This window comes from Mytilus trossulus, chromosome 2, assembly GCF_036588685.1.
Source record: "Mytilus trossulus isolate FHL-02 chromosome 2, PNRI_Mtr1.1.1.hap1, whole genome shotgun sequence".
NCBI lineage: Eukaryota > Metazoa > Mollusca > Bivalvia > Mytilida > Mytilidae > Mytilus > Mytilus trossulus.
This window is the reverse complement of record NC_086374.1, coordinates 84,789,073-84,804,961: the sequence shown is the minus strand read 5'-3', so window position 1 is coordinate 84,804,961 and position 15,889 is coordinate 84,789,073. Positions and strand designations below refer to the sequence as shown.

General features: G+C 31.9%; 1 protein-coding gene across 1 annotated transcript; it reads left to right on the top strand.

Annotated features, from left to right (window-relative positions):
* The first annotated feature begins 10,609 nt into the window (after positions 1–10,609).
* LOC134706040 (adipocyte plasma membrane-associated protein Hemomucin-like) lies at positions 10,610–15,404 on the top strand. Its single transcript, XM_063564749.1, has 4 exons — positions 10,610–10,637; positions 11,374–11,385; positions 13,344–13,574; positions 15,271–15,404. Exons 1-4 carry the CDS (start codon positions 10,610–10,612, stop codon positions 15,402–15,404), a joined length of 405 nt encoding a protein of 134 aa, XP_063420819.1.
* The last annotated feature ends 485 nt before the right edge of the window (positions 15,405–15,889 follow it).

The following is a 15,889-nucleotide window of genomic DNA, read 5'->3' as shown; positions in this document are numbered from 1 at the left end:
CGGTGATGGAAATAATGTGAGTGAAGTTTGATTTGAAATTTATATTTTTGTTTTAAATTATATTTTAATCAACACGAAAAAAAGGAACAGTACTGTACCGCTATCAAATAGTCATAAGCCGATTAAGAAAAAACAAATCCGGATCACAAACGAAAACCGAGGAATGCCCATCAACTATGGGAGGCAAAAACAGAAAAATAGAAATACTGAACTGCTAAAGCATAAATAATAACAAACGTCAATTTGCATATATAGCAACGGACTTTTTGATAACAACTGAAATATTCATGACTAAGTATAGGATATTTTTATAATAAATTGTGGATTGAACCTGGCTTATAGAAATGCAAAAATACCACTAAAATTATATCATTACGTGACAAGAATACAGAGTAAACCCAAGAATGCTCAAGACAGATAAAAATATAACTAAATAATAAGGTAATACATAAAAATAAGTTAACCACAGAAAAACAACGGACATAAATTGACATATTATCATCTTCAATGAATTGGTATTACTATTACCTCAGTAAATTGAGTGGACATTATCTGATTTTCATCCTGTACTTTCCTTTTTCTCCAATTAATGTGTGTAGAGTTTTACAGTGATAAAAAAGTTTACCATCTACTTAGACTAAATAACATATGATTTTTACCGTATGATAATAACATTAAATTAACGTAAACTCCGTATTTTTCGTATTGGTTCTTAGCGGGCTGAATTTAAAAGTTTATCACATGCTTTGATTGTTATCACATGCCTTTCTGTAACGTTATCGCATGGCCTTCTGGTGATACTCGCTAAATTCCCGAAAACGTTATTATTTGGATACTGAAAAGTATATTGTGTAAAAAAAAGAAAAAAGAAAATATTAAAATTAAAAAAAATGCATTTTTACTTTATAAAAAGTTTCAAACATAATTTAGAAAGTTACTTTAAAAAAGTTGACTTTTCCAAACAGTGTTCATTGGGTATATTGTTGAGTTATTATTTTTTTTGTTGATTCGGCCATACATTTTACTTCTATCTTGATGCATATGATGAATAAGATTTCATATCGAATGTACTAAATCTGGGCTCCGACGTCCGTGAACTTTTCAATCTTTGAACTTCTATTTTGGAACCACGTATAAGGATCAATATATGAATCTGTTATTTTTCTCAATTGTTGAACATATGATAAAAAGATCAAACACGTGCCGTTTTTCATATCCCATGTATTATTGAACCTAGTGCTGATAATACATGAGATATGAAAAATGCCATGTAATAATCTGATATTACGTACTGGTGAATATGAGATCTGAGTATGAGAAATCAATAATATACCAATTTCTTAGCTGATTGTGCAAGTTGTGTCATGACATACATGATTTATTCTGCTAGAGACTTTTAGAAATGTCATTACTATGACACTGTATTTTCACTCGAATCAACAACAGAAATGAGTCTATCATATAAACACAAGTGAAGTTACTATTAACAAAGCATCGAAGCCATGCCGTCTGATACAATGAATCCTAAGTTGGACACACGAATGAGTCTTATCTTTATTTTATCCAGACCTATCTTACTTTATTACGTTTTTGTATAAGCAAAACAAAATTATTTTAATACTATAGTCAAATAAATCAAAACTAAATATCAAGTCCAGTAATAAATATTAAAGATGAAAAAATATTAAAAACTCAGGACATCAATTGTGAATACAATGTATTCAAAGCATATATACACAAATAATTGTTGCGCTTATTTTAGATGACACAATGTACACAGTTGCCCAAACTTGGTCAAAAGTGCTATTGTACTACACAAAAGTGCATTTTCGGGCAATACCATGGTAACTATATTGATGATTATCGTAATCCTACAAAGTGATTAGGGAGGTGTGATAACGCGAATTTAATGATTCCCAAAAAACAAAATTACAATTTTTTCTTATATATAGTTTATGGTTATACTTTGTCTATTACAGCTTCATGATTTCGACATATTTTGTTACAAAAATTTCTTATCATAATTCAGTATGCTATGGAAACTCTTGATCGCGAATGAAGTAACAGCAAGGTGACAGTATAACTATAGTTTAAGATTGAAAACTTGTTACGAAGAATAAAGTTATTGCAATTTACAAATCCAATGTAATAACAAGAACTCAAATAAGCTGGTTGTGTCGACATAATAAGTATTTTCGGTTTTGCTAGAATCACCCGCAATTTTAATACATCAATATTCAAATGTTCATTATCTGGAATAGGACGTATCCAATCGGGTTACATGCCAAATCAGACAACTTCAGTGATATCTAAGACCGCTTAAAATTGTCTCAACTATCAATTATCTTGGAAACCTTTTTGAACAGAACATTTCTGATAGGAATAAAACTGCTACAGTTAAAAAAACCTATCCTTACATTTTTCAAATAAAACAACTATGCAAAAATCTGTTTTTTTTTCAAAACGGTACTTATTTATCTGAATCATAGCATAACAAATATCAATGTATCTATTAACACTTTTATTTCACAAACATTGCATCCCCCCACAGCAAATCAGCAACCTATTGACAAAAGAAAAAAATTCAACCAAACTGGTTCTTCTATCATTTACAACTGCCATGTTATTAAGTTTTCTTAGTGATGATATCGGTGTCTTCAATCAAGACACGCACCAATATTGATAAACGAAATGCGATACACATCTACAAGGAACATACATAGATACACATCCTATCATATATGTTTCGATATTAATATCGGAATCAAAAAATAATAATGTCAAACAGATCTATTATCTGTCCACGAACAAGACTTCGAACAATAATCAGAAGCATCTTTATTTCACTTTGCACCGTTGTGATAAATACATACATGCATACACATGTTCAAACAAATGTATCTATATTATATGGTACATTAAATTGCATGAAAGCCTAAGAAAGATAGCAAATTAAGTATTAATATGATTAAGATTTTACAATAAATCATAAATCGTAGATTTTGAACCATTTAAGCACCGACAACAATATCATCAACTTATAAATCGACTACTACTAGACCCATAGTTGCTGCATCAACGACACTACAACATACGACTGTTCATTTAACAACAGGCCAACGTAAAACTGCCACAGCAACAACTACCGATATGAGTGCGATTACTTCAGTTTCAGCAAGCACCACAGTACCTTTGGCGAATCCTCCGACTATCCCAGCAACTACGTCTATTCCAACGAACGCTGAACTGAAAGGTTCTACTAAATGTATTTGCATTATTACATTACCGATAAAAAGTCTGTCTTTCATTTGGTCAATCCAATCACATCTCGGTGATATACAAGACAGGAAAAACCTTGATAAATGTATTATCCGTAATAAATCCACCCCGTAGTAGAACCATCTGTAATATATCCCTTCAACAAGAATGATGTTATGTTGTTTGCTATATAACAAAGTAATGCAATGTTAAGGATCTCATTCTAATTGTTTTGTTACCATCAGTTTGAACAAAATACATGTACGTGTATGTCGTACGTAGGTGAAAGATCATTATAAACAGACAAATATAACGGCCGGGTTTTGCTTTAATAGACAGCAACAGAAACAAAGGTTTTTTTTTTAAACTTAAAATGACTACGCATATGACACTCATGTCAGGAATCGGCAATAATTATATCTTGAAACACATGTCTGTCGTACCAAACTACAAATTGATTTCTTAAATGAGTTGCACAAGTACTGATTTCAAACAAATGTTGGTTGAAGTGTCGTTTCCGAGCATAGATTGACCCTTCCGGAATACCTGAGATCACCCCTAGATTTTGATGGGGTTCGTGTTGTTTATTCTTTAGTTTTATATGTTGTGTCATGTGAACTATTGTTTTTTTGTTTGTCCTTTTCATTTTTAGCCATGGCGTTGTCAGTTTGTTTTAGATTTATGAGTTTGACTGTCCCTTTGATATCTTTCGTTCTTCTTTCAAGTGTATTAGACTAGTTTATTATAAATTTCGGTGAATATGAAGTTTAATGTAACCTATGCATAAAAAACCGCAGTTCGATTTTCTATGCCTCTAAAACTTAACGCAATTTTGACGTACAACATCATAAAGCTAGTGTATGCTAATGTGTTTCTATGAATGTTGAAAACTCGCAATCACATATTTCTCTCAAAAACTATGAAAAATCGATTTAGCACAAAAGGACATAAACAATACCAAAAAGTGAAGTCAATCGTTGTTGGTGCCTGAAGTCACACATTGAGATTATAATCAGCCTACACATCAGGAGCACCTGATATCACTACAAGTCTGTGGTTAGCTGTGTGTTGCTCAGTCTCTAGATTTGTTTTGTCTGTTTGTCTTTTACTTTTTTAGCCATGGCTTTGTCAGTTTATTTTCGACATAAGAAATTAAATGTCCCTGTGGTAACCTTTGTCCCTCTTTTTTGAGTGTTTTTATTCGCGATATATTGAGACAATGTAGGCTCAAACGTCTTACACGACAAGTCAATGTTTTTATCGGATATTTCTTTACATAATTTAATTTAATTTGATAGCAAAATTTGTAATCTTTCGTTTAAGAAATGTTTTTTGAGTGTGACAATTCCATTGCTGAACAATTTTTTACTACACTTGAGTTATACTATGGGATATTCAAAAACGACATTGGGCTGTTTTTCAATTTACAGAAAGTATGTTTCTATCATTTTTAAATACTCTCTATTACATTTTAGCAACTAACAATACATGCACTGATGATGAGGATGTCCATTTTTCTTGCGTTGTATATGATATGATGTACGGTTTATGTAATGCTACTTCTGGAACATTGTTTAATATCGCTCAAAAACGGTGTCAAGCATTTTGCGGAATATGTTCAGGTAATTAAATATCAACATTTATAACTTTGATTATTTGGTTCACCTTAGTGATGTTCCAACATTACACTATGTGCTTAGAATAGGAAAGCATATGCTGCTTCAAATGAATTCGGTTTTCAAATTTTACACAGGTAAATACAAATAATTTTGTCGTTAAGTATTCTAAATCTTCCTACTAGAGGTTTCTCAACATCTTACGAACGGACGAAACTCGACGAACGTATCGTTATGGAGCAGTCATTGTGTGCAGTAAAATATTTCTAACGATATTGTAGCATGTTTAAAGACAACAATAAACAATTATATACTATATTTGCAACCTTGCATTTTATTGTTGTGGTTAAAGATAAGTGTTCTGATTGATTTTCTGTTGTTGAATGTTACGTATTCATACGTTGAGTTTCGTTTGTTTACATTTCAAATATATGCGTTTGATTTATCTCTTATCCATTAAAAAAGAACTTATCTTTCTAATGTCGTTGTTAAAAAACCTTGAATCGTGTGCTACTGTGCATTTGATTTATTGATTGTTGGATGTTTAACGCTCAGTGGCAGGAACTCAATGCATATCACGACGATATTAGCATTTGGTTTCACTGTGTTAAAGGATTGATAAGTGATTGAGATGATAACACTTTAGTATGTTTCATTTATTATACCAACACGTCTTTGCGCTAACCCAGCACAAAGTTCTACAACACATGACAGTTGCCATCTTGGGTGACGATACAAGGAACCAATGACCCTATTAAAATGTTTTTAATTCTTTGATGACGTACATGCCCAAAATAAACCCGCCTGCTCTTGTGTAATCTATTAAATTTGCTCATCCTCCTTTTTTCTCTTGCATCTGCCCGAAATGTTTCGGCAGCCTTTAATGGCACGATAAAAAAGGGGGATGGTGTTTTGGTATAAGCTGTCTACTAAAATAAAGTGCCCTGCTGGAAATTCTAAAGGTGCACCAGGTCCAATTGGTCCGAGTTGCTGATACGCATAAGCGTCCTTTTCATGTCCAAGACAGACAGAATGAATAAAGCATACAGATACAGAGTTGATGTTTCCAGTGTAACAGATCTAACGCCAAGTGCTGTATATGCAATTTAAAACTGTCTCGCGCAGTAGATCTAAGGCCAATATCTGTAGATCTGACGTCTACCACTGTAGATGTACTCTCCAGCGCTAGAAAGGTCCATAACAGTGTATGCAGGAATAGATGAAAAAGGCTTTAACACCGATATATATATTTATTTGTTTTAAAAGGGTGTTTTTGATTTTTAAATTTATTTTTGATTTTTGATTTATTTATTTATTTTTTTTTTTTGGGGGGGGGGGGGGGTCTCAGTAATTGAAATATAAAGTTGCATTCGGTAAATCGTAAATTAATAGTTTTATGTATTCGAATTGAAATTATGAGTGGTACAGCACCAACAAAACTAAAAGTAATTATCATATAATTATAGTTATTATTAATCGTTTACATTTTTTTTTAAAATACCTGACTGAAATATATATATAGAAACAAGTAGATTTACATAAAAACAGAAATTAATTTTAAAAACATGTCATAAAATCTCAATGGAAAAAATATATATTGATTGTTGATTGTTGGTTGCTTAACGTCCGGTTGCAAATATTTCATGCATATTCAGGACGAGAACAAGTTCACAATAAATACAATAGGTAGGTTGATACAATAGAGGCTATCTGGGATGATGGTCGGAGACTACCACCGGAAAAGGAGGGTATATTGGATAGGGACATAAATTTTGCCCTGCAACAGGCAACATACGGACCCCTCAAAGAGTTGTTGCAAGGGTTCTTAACGTGCAAAGAGCATGGCACTCTCTTTACACGAGACATCGGATTTAACGCCCCCCTTCTGACCGGACGTGACTGCGAACTTGATACATCCCGCACAGCTAAACGGACGCCCCACTTCGGCAAGCGTTTTACTGCCGGTCGGGAGAAGACCAAGTGACCATATTTCTATACCCCAGTCACCCTTGGGGAAAAAAATATATAATCAAACAAGTAGAAATATATTAATACTAATGTGTATACGCCTTTACTTTATAAAATCATACAAAAAGAGAAATAAGAATGGCCATAAAATCAAAACAAGCCAAAGGCCAAACAATATACATTACTAAACATCATCTACAAGTCAACTGTTATAAGTCAACTGGCTTTGCTTTTTATTCAAACATTTATTTCAACGTTTTCCCTTATCTATCTTCTTGCAAATTTAGCTTGAAAATAAATCATTTAAGGCGAAGAAGTTCACATTTGGATTTAAGAGCTTTGGATCAACACAGTTATCTCGAATGCGAGGATGTTTGTTTGTTTTTCAAATTAAAAACCGGCCTATTCATACAGGCGTACAGTCAAAGATCTATTTTACCCCGTTTTTGTCCTTGAATTTTCACCTTTAATTTGAGCTTAAATAAGTTTTAAAAAATATGTACTGCCTCTCTCATCCGAACAAGTACAGATCTGAGACTATTTGCAGTCAATAGAATATTTCTAAAACTCAGAATTGTTTAAAAAAACCTGCATGTATGTTTTTGGTTGGTTTTGTTTTGATTATGCAGAACCATTTCTAATGGGAGTTCACAGCCGCTAGTCCAAAATTATTGAATAAATAAGCGCTCCCTCTTTTTTAGTTACGGCAAGTTACGTCAAGTTAGGGCGATTTTCGTTCGTTCGTAAGATGTTGAGAAACCTCTATTAGGTGAACTAAGAAAGTTCTGTAATATATAAATAACACAATCTAACATTTGGTACAAATGGGATACCAACAATAAAACTATACATTCAGAGCTAGATAAAATTTCCTGTAAGATTTAAGGTGAAATGGAATAATTAAGGATCATCAATGCTCTCCAACATTGTACTTGGTTTTTTTTCAAATACTTTGATATGACGTCACTGATGAGTCTTATAAAGACGCGCGTCTGGTATACTTAATTATAATCCTGGTACCTTTGATAACTATTTGATGTTCATAGTACGAAGTGAATATTAGCAAATATTCCAAATATTCAAAGCTGTTATATAGACAAGATCCAAATTAATAAGGATATAACAAAAAAGCAATACAAATAGTATCAACAGGTCAAATTAACAAGAAAGTACTATTTGAGAGTAATCGAAGTTACTGACTGCTTGTTTAAAATCAATTAATAATAAAAAAAACATTTTGCATCAGAGACTAAAATCAACCTAAACACTAACAGGGATATAGTATTTTAACGTCATGAACAGTCAGAGAAGAAATTACTTGTGATTTTTTTCTTAGTGTATTTGTCTGTCCTGAATGTTTTTATTTTTTTTGTATTGTGTTCCTGTCATCTAAGGTTGTCATTTTAGTGGTAAATCTAACATTGCAATCAATGCACGAGGTTTGGCTAGCTACAATTTTTCTTTCTTAAAAGTGGCCAGTACCAAGACAGAAAATTGCATTTGTGTTCTTATAGTTCGTTTCTGTGTGTGTCATTGTCATTTGTTTTTATTGCACTTCAGTGTTTCTGTTGTTTTGATGTTTTTCTCTAATAGTTGATGTGTTTCCTCGGTTTTAATTTTCTCTCAATCGATTTATGACTTTAGAAAAGCGATATACTACTGTAACCTTTATCTATATCTAGGTAAAATCCCACATATTTGTAGTTTCAGTACATGTATTACATTTACATACAATTCCTCGATTCGTATTTGTTTTCTTTGAATTTGGTTTGTTTTGTAGAACGACACTCTATTTGTATTGTTTTATAACTCATAGTTTATGTACAGAGAATGTGTCTTCTATATGTTATTTATACGGAAAAGTATATTGCGACTTTTTTCAGGACACATCACTTACGGACCAAAACGAGGTCAGAATAGACCACTTTCGAGTTCATCCGTCACCGGCAAAAACTCGTCAATTATGAACGCCTTTATGACGTCATTTACCAGATAGAGGGGGTCGCCTGTATCCCTGCACTATTTACGTTCATCAAGCGTCTTAGTGATAGTCTTTGTGCAGGATAAACTAGAAATAATGGTTGCTCTGTAGGTACTTACTGACAATTCCCTAATGACAGCAGTGTTGATTGTCCATTTTGAGAATTCAATTTGCCGAATAATTCGTATAATATAGAATTTTAGTTTTCTAACCACTCGCTCAACATTGGAAGGAAGTGACGACGCCCCTAAACGCACAAATGACGGTGATAAAAGCGCGTGTAATTGACGAGTTTTTTCCGGTGACGGATGAACTCGAAAGTGGTCTATTAATTTGTACAACAACCAATTAATACAATGGTGGTTTTATAATCATAGACAATCTACGTTCGAATAGTTTGTTATGTCGCAAGTCTCTTATATTTGATATTTCGGTGTTGTGTCAAGGTTATCTTATAATTAAACATTTCGGTGTTGATTTGTCTTATAATTGAACGGTTTCCCTCGGTTTTAGTTTGAAACCCGGATGTGTTTTTTTCTCTCTCGATTTATGAATTTTGAACAGCGGTATACTACTTTTGTCTTTATGTATGAATACAATTTTTGATGGTATGTCAGCATACTGTTGTTATAAATTTATGTCTTACTTAAACTACATGTATAATGACAACAATGATGAATAAACATATTCTGTAGGCATTTAAAAACAATTTGAAAACATTTAAACTCGTATTTGAAGTTTTGTTTTAAGTACCAAGATATATTTTACTTATTCAAATCTTCATCATAAAGGTAGTTTAAGATACTGATTAACCAAATTAAACTCAATCACGTTAGCGCTGGAAAATTAATTTCTTTTGTTTTACAATGTCATCAGGCATGACTACAAAAACCCTGACAAAAGTCATGTGTATTTTGTAAATGGTTGATTCATAAGTTAAAAACTAAATATAATAAGCTCATATGTGGATGGTTTAAATTACTTATATAAAAATGAAGCAATATTTTTTCTGAAGCAACCGATGAAAATGTATATTTAGAAATTTACGACCCGACTTACAGGAGAATTAGTTATGCTTTTGAAATGTTTAATCACGTGTCATGATATTTTGAGCATCGATGAACTATTGTTGCTAAATGTGACATTATAAAGGTATTCATGTAAAGCATAAATGAATTTATTAACAGAGATGACTATTTAGGAAACATTTGGACATCATAGATATAAGAAGATGTGGTATAAGTTCTAATGGAACAGCTCTCCGTCTAAGTCACAATTTGAAAAAAAATAACATTATAAGTCAAAGTATGGTCTTCAACATTTTCAACACGAAACCTTTGTGCACACCGAACTGTATATATTTCTATTTTCCGAATACAGAATAGAGATATTGACATATAGAAAAAGAAAGAAACAAATCTTATACTAAAGAATTTCTAGTAATGAAATTAAATTATTCTTATATTTATAACAGCTTCCTTACCTACACAGCCTTCTTGTATCGATCATGATGCAAGATGTTCTCAGGTCCAATTTCATCAAATATGTTCATCAGCTGTGTCTAAGAATTTTGTTATCTCAACATGCCCAAAGTCATGTAACAAGTGTGCAGAGTACTTGGGTAATATTGCTTGGTTATAAATTGAATTTAGAATATTTTCACTTGCAAATAGCAACTTTGAACGTGGCGGTTTAAAAAATATTTTATCGAGCTAGCCAAAAGTATAAAATTGTTTAAACCATGCACAAATTATAATATATACAGCAGTTTAATATATAGGATGATATGATCTCGAAGATTAGGAACAGAAATGGTATGTCTTATGCTTTTATAATACGGTAGATATACGAAACTTGACATAAACAAAACTTTCATATACATTATAGTACATAGCTTTTGTCCGAACTATCAATGAGTCTTAATATTTCTTACCAATGTTGTGTTTCTTAAACAAAACATATTACCCGATTTTTCAGTAAAACCTATGGCAATCGATATCCCGTTAGTTTAAAGTTTCCAGCAAGAAGTTGATCGATATGAATTGTCTGTTTCTCAATTTACTTTTGCCTTTTTCGCAGTATTAGAATATCCTTGCATACCAATATGTAGTCGTTATATATTCTAGTTTGCTAAAACTCATCAAAGAAAACTGAAGTATTAGAAAATTTCTTTACAAACTGACTGATATGAAATTATCTGCAATATATTCATAACATTTAAAACAATACATAACCTTTCTCAGAGCAGATGAACATGTGTTTAGTTATCATCATAAAATGTATTTGTTTGTAAAATCTTGCTAATTCAACGACATTGTGATGTGTGCATTTCATGTTAACGAAATCGTGAGACACTGATTTTACGTGCAATGTGTGTAATATTTTCTTTTTTTTAAAGAAACATTTCAACTTTAGTTTGATATCTCAAAATAAAATCTAATGAAAGATAATTTCATTTAAAATTCATTTTCAACAGCAAACAAATCGACATACGAATTTGTAAAACGGAAAAGAAAATGTTCATTCAATTGAATTTAACTTGTTTTTCAGCATCCCTGAATCGTAAGTCCACTGTATAACACATGTGTCTTAATGGTGTTCTTAATGCTGATGATCTTGTTATGCTTCTGAATCTAAAACAAAAGGCATGACAATCTATTGTAAAAATTGGGACTAAGAAGTAAATGTCCAAAAAATCGAAATCTATAGTTTGGAAAACATCTGGTCGTATTAAAATCGCAGAGCTTTCAAATAAAGACACATTCATAAAAAAGACATAACACTTATCGTTACGTAAAATTAAGCTTTTCAGGTGCCTAACATACACAAAAAAGGTTTAAAAGCTTTTTAAATATACAAATTATTTACTATAATCTAGCAACTTCAGTCCAGTACGTGTACCTCGTGTTATAAATATGAAGAATCACTTGCTTCTCCCATTTATAATTACCATGAGTGCTTTTCATGCTTACTACCTATTTTGTTATTATCAAAAGCTGTTACAACACCAACTTCAATAACATATAATACACATGGAGATATAAGTAACGGCATTCTCTGTTATAGTACAGATGTAAAGATGTTAAAGATATAACGTTTCATTCTACTGTTTGATAGCCTCAACAACAGCTCACCCAATAAAATTGCAGGAGGTTGTTTGTCTTGGTACAAATCTCTTTAGGTGGTACAAATTAAGTTTTCTTCATCGTGACTTGACTGATACAAAACATGGAATTGGATTGAATTATATCAAAGAGGTAACAACCCGACCAAAGTACCGACAACAATTGAATGTCCCCAATATGTGTTCAACTCAGAATGAAATTCCCGCACCTTGAGTCGTGCCTCAACTGATCCCTAAATAAGAATGTATACTAGTTCAGTGAAAATTGACGACAAACTTAACCTCAAAACATATACATGAACTACGATTAAAATAAATACAAGACTAACAAAGGCCAGATGCTCTTGGCTTGAGACAGGCCTGATTCTACATAAAACGTTTTGGTGAAAATATTGATTACCTAGCAGCGTATCTAAGTCGGGTTGCTGTAATTGGTTTGATAATAATTCAAACTGTATAGATTGCATGAAATCTATAAATGACTTACCTTTAATATGACACTTAAACATTGTCTATAAGCCATTGTCTGTCGAGTAGCTACACAATTCAACCTTATAAGATCAAATTTTAAAGAAGAAAAAAAACGTCACTTATACCTCATCCTATGTGTATCCACAAACGCAAAACGAAAAAATCGTTAGATATTAGATGAGGGATTAAATAATTCAAGCAGTTGAAATGTCAAATTATTTAGATTATAGATTATCATATTTTGAAACACAAATCAGTCATAAACGTGCTTTGTTTGAAGTGTTTAATATAATTTAAACATTTAAACACTTTGTATAAAACGAGGTCCTAGATAACTTCTATTGGTTGGTGTCGTGATGAATAACACTATAAATTATATATCTTACTCCGACTAGAATACATACCAATTAGCTGTATTGCTCCTTCCTAAAAAAAGTGTTTATGAATTTAGAAAGAATGTGATGCTTGCTCTCAAAGAGCGCATGAGTTAACTACAAAAGGACTTGTGTAGCATTATCCAAAGAGTTTTATTGAAATGTTTATAGATAAAGCAAAAAATAAGACATTATCTTTTAAACAAAAACAAAAAGCAGAAAATCGTTGTTATTTATCTTTCGATTATCATGGTGACAGACTTTTAGATTTCTGTTTGTATGCATGATTTCTTATATATATGTTATCATTTGTTGTTTGCATCGCCACTGACAAATGCAATTACATAACTCAAAAGTAGCATTATAAATTCATTTGATTAAAAATGTTCATACAACTGTTGGTTTTTATTTGAAACTACTTATGATAGACAGAAGTCATGTGATACGTTTCAATGAAGGGATTGATGCTTCAAAATATAAAAAGACATTATTTTCTTCATTTGAGGTGTTTGAAAGTTAGACATATTATGTTTCGTTTTATTATTTTATAGCCACAACAGCAACAGCTCAACCTGTTACAAAAATAGCTAAACCAATAACAACAACAGCTAAACCAACCACAACAACAGCTAAACCAGTAACAACAACCGCTAAACCAATAACAACAACAACAGCTAAACCAGTCACAACAACAGCTAAACCAGTAACAACAACAGCTAAACTAGTCACAACAACAACTAAACCAGTCACAATAACAGCTAAACCAGTCACAACAACATATGGTTGGATTTTTTAATTTGCTTTGGTATTTGGTTAGCATAATGTTTTCGTCCTCATGACGTTCCAGATAAAAGAGAGACGAACTATACCAAAGAGATCTTCAAGCTCATAGATAGAAAATAAACTGACAACGCCATTGCTAAAAATAAACAGACAAATAATATTACAATAGAAGCAACATAGAAAACTTAAGACTATGCATCACGAACAAAATCTTGTTTTGTAAAACACCATTCATACCACAATAGCATTGTTATTATTCATTTGTTAAGTTCTTTCTTCAGTTTCAGTTTTGTTTTCGCCAATTGGCAACCAAGTGATTCCTTTCAATATTTTATGTCGTCATGGTCTAAATGTCTGATTATCTAACAAATAATTGTGTTCGATTAGTTTTCCAACCGTACACAGGCAAATTTTCCTAAAGTGAACTTTAAATGTATTTTGTTTTTGTATTATCAGCCATGAAGTTTTCTGTTTGTTCTCAACTTATTAGTTTGAATATATTCCGCTTCTCATTTATATCAAATCGTCTCTTATTTATTTAAAGCGGGGCTTACGATTTATGTTATCAAACTCGCATACATTTTCTCTTGGTTGTGTTTGGACAGTCATTCAGTATTGTTGGTCCTCAGTGTTCATCAAGTTTGTACTTTGGTTGCCATATTTTACAATCTTAAGTGTCACTAGTGAGACTTTTATAGACTAACACGCGTCTGGTGTACAATAGTTTAATCCTGGAGTTTATGATGAGTGTATTTACAACCAATGGGTCGATGCAACTGCTGGTTGATGCTTCTTTCGGGGGTAAAACCTGCGCTATAGTCAGCACTTCTGTGTTAACATGAATAGTCATTTATATGGTCATGATCATTGATTATAAACTCTTAATAAAACTTCATCATAATTATCTGTCCCCGAAATAAATTACCTCGGCTGTGTTTTGCAAGATTTTTCAGAAATCTTGGTCCTCGATGCTCAATAAGTTCTTAATTAGTTTGGCGTCTTTAACTTTTTAGTTTCGAGCGTCACTCATATGAGTTCTGTAGACGAATTGCGCGTCAGGCGTACAATACTCCGATTCTGATATCTACGTTATTTTAATTGCCATTAATTGAAAAAAGGTCTTAACTAAGAGCGAATGGTATGATAGGTCGTTTAAGAAGAATTTGTTGGAACTGTAATATACAGTATATGATGAATATATTGCTGTAAATCTGCTGGTGGCGCCTATTGTAATTATTATAGTTAAATTAGTTTTGAATACTGTAGATTGATTTTTATTCGTTGGATACAAATTTTTGTGGTTTTCCTAGGTACAGTTGCACCCCGATTTCAAATGGTCAACGTATCACATATGTTCCATAAGCTGTTAAAACGGAGATTTGCAAAACGAAGAATTCAACTATACACGAAAATACCAGTTTTAAGCAATCCTCGAAAATTAAAACCCATGAATATTAACGAGTCAACAGTATTCCTTTTATAGCTGAACATGTGATACGGACTGCACTCATGATGGAAGGCCGTACTGTGACCTAAATTTGTTGAATTCTGTTTCATTTGGTCAATTCTGAAGAGTTTTCTATTAGGCAATCATATCACATCTTCTTTTTTTACATATGTATATACTGTATCTCAATAATTGATAAGCCGTAATGTTCAAAGTTATTGAACAAATTTAATTTCTTTTTATTTCAGTGGTTTGCCAAGATAAACCTGGAGTGGATTGTAAACTATTCAACATAGATTTTTGTGCCAACCCATATTCAAATACGATTTGTGCCAAATCCTGTGGTCACTGTACCAGAGTTATCCAGTCTGCATTTGGCTAATATTAAAAATAAACCGTAAAATGTTTTTGCTTGTTATAATGTAATTTATAAATACCATGCTTGAATCAAAGTACAAATAAAAAGTGCTAAATATTACAATTAATTTTTATATAATCATGAGTGATCTCCTTTATATGAGAATTATAATTACTTATATTCACTTGCATGAGTCTAGGAACAGCAAGACGTGAAAAAATTTCAAACGTACACTGTCAAATTTAAGTTACCATTGTCCTTTAAATATCAAACAACTTAAGTAGTTTTAGCCATTTGCTGTTATCATTAGCTATTTTACTAGTGAGTTTTCATTAATTATTCTAAAATTTCGCTCCCTTGTTTAACCTTTGACAGTACATACAATATAACTTTCGAAATGAACACAAGAAGACATTTAAAACTTGTAAAATGTAACACAAAAAAACAGTTATTCACTGTTAACATGATCGAATTTGCTGGCCATGGATTTGCATGTAATTATACTGTCT

Excerpts from the sequence above, each read along its gene's own strand:
- LOC134706040 (XM_063564749.1), top strand. The coding sequence starts at position 10,610 with ATGATCTCGAAGATTAGGAACAGAAATG. Across the intron at positions 13,575-15,270 it reads ACCAGTCACAACAACATATG|TGGTTTGCCAAGATAAACCT; the intron begins GTTGGATTTTTT and ends TTTTTATTTCAG.